At 42.9% G+C, this 6,000-nt stretch overlaps 2 protein-coding genes across 10 annotated transcripts in view; one reads left to right on the top strand and one right to left on the bottom strand.

Moving 5' to 3' along the window:
- LOC130182087 (oligophrenin-1-like) overlaps positions 1 to 1,351 on the bottom strand; it is a 28,198-nt gene extending 26,847 nt beyond the window's left edge. For 5 of the 9 annotated variants that reach the window (XM_056396663.1, XM_056396662.1, XM_056396668.1 and 2 more), the window contains exon 1: positions 663 to 1,350. In XM_056396663.1, the coding sequence (XP_056252638.1) occupies positions 663 to 816 (154 nt within the window). In that variant the 5' untranslated portion in view covers positions 817 to 1,350. Of the gene's footprint in view, positions 1 to 662 lie in introns of all 9 variants that reach the window. The other 4 variants (XM_056396670.1, XM_056396669.1, XM_056396672.1 and 1 more) reach the window with 1 other exon arrangement.
- A 1,988-nt stretch (positions 1,352 to 3,339) lies between these two features.
- LOC130182834 (uncharacterized) lies at positions 3,340 to 4,794 on the top strand (the record flags this gene model as incomplete). Its single annotated transcript, XM_056398002.1, has 1 exon — positions 3,340 to 4,794. A coding segment is annotated over exon 1 (1,455 nt), but the record flags the coding sequence as incomplete, so codon positions are not given.
- Between the last annotated feature and the right edge of the window lie 1,206 nt (positions 4,795 to 6,000).

A 6,000-nucleotide genomic window follows, 5' to 3' on the forward strand; every position in this document is an offset into this window, starting at 1 on the left:
GATGTGACATTCATGAATATGTGTTAGTGCAGTTTACCCCAACAAAAAGCACTCGTGACCTCTGGCTATTTTTCTGGAATGAATATAGGACCACTGCAGCATGACTACAGCACCTACAATGAGAGTTTCTGTTTTCGAGGTGAAAAGCTCATCGTTGGGGATTTGGACAGCAGAATGGACAGTATCTTGGCCATACAAAACAAACAGTGTTCCCCTCATTGGTGCCACACTGACCCAAATACACACATCTACAGTACTGTATGATGTCACTGGCTCTGGTCCATAATATCAGTGGGGCTGGTCCCACACTACAACCAGCAGCAGAGAGATAACAGGCAACATCGCACACACAGGAAAAGTGTACAAGCAACACCTGCAAAAGGAGATAGCTGTTGTGTTGTTTGGAAACAAACCAGTCATCCTGCACGTCTGCATCAGATCCACAACGTTTCAAAGGAGGCTGTTATGGTCTTATCCCAGGGGAGCACTAGCACCTCCCTGATTGAGCCTCTACCACCCACCCACCCACAATGATCCTGTAGGCCCTCTAAAAAGGCCCCACTGATGCTCTCCCCTCATCACCCCACTGTATTTTCATTCAGTGTGTAAAACAAGCAGTAACTCCTGTCAAAACTACACAAAGAAGATGTGCGACTGCTTACCGTTGATTGCATTGATGACACTGTTGCCATCTTTTATCAACTCTTTGAGAAATTTGCTTGTCCTCTCCAGCTCTATTTCATAACACTTGAGAGTCTCTCTGAACTCCGGACTGTCCAGATAGCAGTCACTAAACTCCAGAGGAGGATGCCCCATCTTGTGGACTGGTGGGTTGTAGACAATAGAAACTCTGAGACTGTTTTAGCGAGCCACGCAGCCTACGCTCGTCTAGTCATTGCTGCTCAGTTGAGGCGCTTCCACACACACATCTGTTCAGAGGAGCAGAAACCATGGGGTCCGTGGGAGCCTGCGGCAGCCGCTGGTCAAATATGAAGTGAAGTAAGCAGTGGAGAAGCACAGTTTGGACCTCACTTCCCTTGAACTCGTCTGACGTGCATTTAAACTCGAATTAGACTAGGTCCTGCTCCTCTTTTCCACTTTTTCCTTGTTGCGGTGTCGTGAATAGAAGAGTGGCCAGAATCCCTTTGGACGCGTTCCATTCCGAAGCGTGTCACACTTTCATAGAACCTCCTTCTGTCCTTTACCTCGGTTTCAGGGTCAATTGTTAGTTTTCTAATGTTAACAGCACGTTATTTAAGCGCTGAATACAATTGACTGAAAATCTTCTTTTTTCTAATAGAGATATTATACACATCTTCTAGCTAAATATTTTTGCAAAGAGCGTAACACAAAGCTGAACTGGACGTACCCAACTGACTACGGTCTCACAAAAAAACTCCCCCCTTTCCACACCCAGGAGGTTCTTAAAGGGGCTGCAGCACAGTTTGTTTTAACATAATGCATTCAAGTGCTGTTGGAAATCTGAGGCCTGCACTTCGAAGCTAGTTCAATATACCCAGGATAACGTTTAGTTATCTGGCTTGACTGAACCTAACATTCACCGTCCTGATAACCTGTACTACGAAGCAGGTTATCAACGGGCTCAGTTAACCCTGGGTTTACCTATCCGTTTATGAGCGCGTTCATGTGAAAGAGGCAGAGTTATATAAAATATATATATAAAATATTTCCATGTCTGAATATAATTTCTATCAAAGTCACACTAAAATTTATTGTATATAACCATTAATTAAGATCTTTCGTTTGATGATGAATAAACTGTTATGAACATGTGATGCAGAGAAGACAGTTAAAGTTAATGTCAGACTGTTTCTGCTGCAGAGAGGAGAAAAACAAAAGAAGAGGAGAAGGAAAGAGAAGTAGTTGTCTGATGAGTCAGTCTGACTGAAATGTACATTTACAATCATGGAAATAATTAACAGTGTGTGGCTAATTGTTCTAATCAAAGAAATCAGAGGTTTAGTTTTTAGTTCCAGTTGTGGTCATGGACTCTCCTCGTGTTAATCTGAGCTGCAGGGATGAAGAAGAGAGTAAAACCTTCATCACTTCGAGGAATCTTGTCGGAGTAAAGAATATTTGTTCAATTAAAATGAAGCTAAAAATAGTTATTACATAGGCTATTTATTTTTTATTTATGATAAACTCCCGTGCATTTTTTAGAAGCTGTGTTTTAAAACCAGAGTGGACAAATGGAAAACAGGAAAACCATTCCACTGATTTTTTTATATTTTATATCTACTGCTCGTTATTATTGATCACTTTATTGTAAACTCTTTTGTCCCTGTCAGGACCCTGTAGGAATGATGACTCTGTTTTTCCAGTGATTTGATTGGTCAGTAGTTTGGCTGTTGACAGGTTCTGATCTGATCGTCTGAAGTTAACCTGCGCTGGAGCAGGTTAGGAGTTCAGTTACCATGGTGATTTACACCAGTAACAAGTGAACCACCGTTGTAGTACTGAAAACCCAGAGTTCAACCTGAAGTTACCTTGATAAGATCAAATCCTGCTTCGTAGTACAGGCCTCTGGTCACTTGAGACAAAACAAATCGGTAATAATCGGTAATAGAAAAACTGCACGCTGATTTTAAAAAAAGCAAATGCGGCTTTAAAGATGCAAAGACGGTAAATTAATTTCATATGTGAAAACTGACACAATGAAAAAAATTCAGTCAACAACTTTGGTTATTCAGTCTCAGCATTGTCGTTTTGTACCACAGGTTCATGTGGAGCACCTTGTGTTCCTCACCTCTTTGGTCCTGTTTTGGACTTTTTAATAGTCTGATAGTCTATTTATTTCTTTAGAAATATATGGTCTGTTGATGGTAAGATGTGCTGACAATGGTCTTTTGACCAAAACATTCACTTTTATTTCACATTTTTATTTTCACTGTCACTTTTTACAGATGAAATAAATTTACTCAGTTTGCATCCTTGAAGTTTCTTTTACTTTTTATCTCTTTCTCAGATTAAATCGAAGGCAACTGGACTTGTATTTGTCTGTGGAAGACGTTTCGCCTCTTATCCAAGCGGCTTCATCAGTTCTTATGTATTGGTCTCTCTAGTCCGCACTAGTCTGACCAAGAAAGTGGAGTAGGACCCAGGTATTTAACCTCTTGTGGGCAGGTCCACCAAGGTACCTGTGAAAGTACTGGTTTCACCTGACCATTGTTGTGGTCTCATGTGGACGACCGTCGTTAGGGTCAGGTGACCCTGTTGTTATCCCGTGTGAACGACAGTCGTTAGGGTCAGGTGAGCCCCTGGTGGATGACGATCGTTGAGAGTCGTTTGAGGTTATGTTGTTGACTCTCCTGGGTACCGATGAAAGGGCGACATTGTAGATGGGGGATAGATGGTGTCGCAGACCCCCTCCCCTGTTTAGCCATCGCTAAACAGGGGAGGGGGCCCATCGTAAGCAGCATCAATTCAGTAACCTACAATATCGCTAAGCTTGTAGCCAACATCTTAGCCCCCCTGGTTGGGAACACACCACATCATGTTCGAAACTCATTAGACTTTGTAAACAAAATCAAAGACCTGAAAATGGCACAAGATGAAACCATGGTGTCATACGATGTGACCTCCTTATTCACCTGTATTCCAACAATGGAGGCAGTGGAAACTGTGAGGCATCACTTGAAACAAGATCACACACTACTTGACAGAACAAAACTCAAACCAGACCAGATTTGCCAGTTACTGGATTTATGCCTCACAACCACATATTTCCAGTTTAACGGAAACTTCTACAGACAAAAGCACGGCTGTGCTATGGGCTCACCTGTGTCCCCCATTGTGGCCAATCTATACATGGAAATGGTAGAGCGAAAGGCCCTCAACTCCTTCAAGGGAGCTCCACCAAGCCACTGGTTTAGGTATGTGGATGACACATGGGTAAAGATTAAAACACAAGATCTACAAGCCTTTACCCAACACATCAACTCAGTGGACAAGAATATCAATTTCACAAGAGAGGATGTCAAAGACAATCACTTCCCTTTCGTTGACTGTGATGTCCACCTTGCTGAGGACAGGAGCCTCCACATTGGGGTATACAGGAAGCCCACGCACACAGACCAATACCTACTCTTTGACTCACATCATCCACTGGAGCACAAAATGGGTGTGATCAGAACCCTGCAACACAGGGCTGACAACATACCAACCTCCACTCGGGCCGAAGCAGAAGAACATAAACATCTAAAGGGAGCTCTGAAAACTTGTGGCTATCCGAGTTGGACTTTTGGCAAAACAACAACACGCTCCAGGAAGAATACCAACACGGAGGATGCTGAGAAAATGAAAGATAAACGCAGAAACATCGTCATTCCATACGTGTCTGGGGTCTCAGAGAAACTCAGGAGAATTTTTAACAAACATCAAATCCCTGTATGTTTCAAACCCGGTAACACGCTCAGGCAGAAACTGGTACATCCCAAAGACAAAACACCACACAATCAAAAAAGCAACCTCATATATGCGGTCAAATGCAGTGAGGAATGCAATGACCTATATATTGGGGAAACAAAACAACCGTTAAACAAACGTATGGCCCAACACAGAAGGGCAAACTCTTCAGGCCCTGTCTCAGCTGTCTACTCCCACCTAAAGGAAAAGGCACACTCCTTTGAAGACAGCAATGTCAAAATCTTGGACAGGGAGGACAGATGGTTTGAAAGGGGAGTCAAAGAAGCCATCTATGTAAAAGTGGAGAGGCCATCGCTAAACAGGGGAGGGGGTCTGCGACACCATCTATCCCCCATCTACAATGTCGCCTTTTCATCGGTACCCAGGAGAGTCAACAACATAACCTCAGACGACTCTCAACGATCGTCATCCACCAGGGGCTCACCTGACCCTAACGACTGTCCTTCACACGGGATAACAACAGGGTCACCTGACCCTAACGACTGTCGTTCACACGGGATAACAACAGGGTCACCTGACCCTAACGACGGTCGTCCACATGAGACCACAACAATGGTCAGGTGAAACCAGTACTTTCACAGGTACCTTGGTGGACCCACCCACAAGAGGTTAAATACCTTGGTCCTACTCCACTTTCTTGGTCAGACTAGTGCGGACTAGAGAGACCAATACATAAGAACTGATTAAGCCGCTTGGATAAGAGGCGAAACGTCTTCCACAGACAAATACAAGTCCAGTTGCCTTCGATTTAATCTGAGAAAGAGATAACTATGACCTGGACGAATGAGAACTTACACAGACTTTTACTTTTTGTTAATGTGTGGGTATTTTTTCTTTTAAGGGATGACAAATGTGAGAGACTGGGAACAACAGGCCTAAGATTTATTCATTCATTCATTTTCTTCCGCTTATCCTCTAGTAGGGTCGCGGGGGGGCTGGAGCCTAACCATTATATTTTTATTGCTTTATAATCAAAGCAGCTCATGACACACACACACACATACCTGCATGATCACATTATATGTGGACTCCTGAATGTGTCAAGAGAACTGTATGTGAGACAGGACACACCTGTTTGTCACTGGGTGTGGTCCTGCATTCAAGCACCATGACGTGACTTGACTGTGCTGTACAAACAGCGTACACTAGTACTGAAGTATCCTAATTACAGCACACAACTGTGGTGGGAAAGATTGTATTTATTGTATTTACATACATGACTTGACTCATAGTAGTGTGTCACGTTAGGAATAAGAAATAAATACCAAAATATGTTTGTATGAAAAATGACTTGATGACTTGTGTGTGTATGTTATACATTGCTGATCTGTCACTTCTGCAGAGTCAATCATTAATATCATGTAATGACTGTTACTGGCCTCCAGATGTCCTCCTTCAGACTGAATTGAAATAGGGGGTGACAGTTACACTGCAAGCACACACTCGGTTGTGAGTGCTTTATTTGAATCCACCATTACAAGTGTCAGTTTTTAAGTATATGAAAGGTTCACAGGTATTTGCAACCAGGGACTGTTATCTGATCATTTTATCAGA

This window comes from Seriola aureovittata, chromosome 15, assembly GCF_021018895.1.
Source record: "Seriola aureovittata isolate HTS-2021-v1 ecotype China chromosome 15, ASM2101889v1, whole genome shotgun sequence".
Lineage (NCBI taxonomy): Eukaryota > Metazoa > Chordata > Actinopteri > Carangiformes > Carangidae > Seriola > Seriola aureovittata.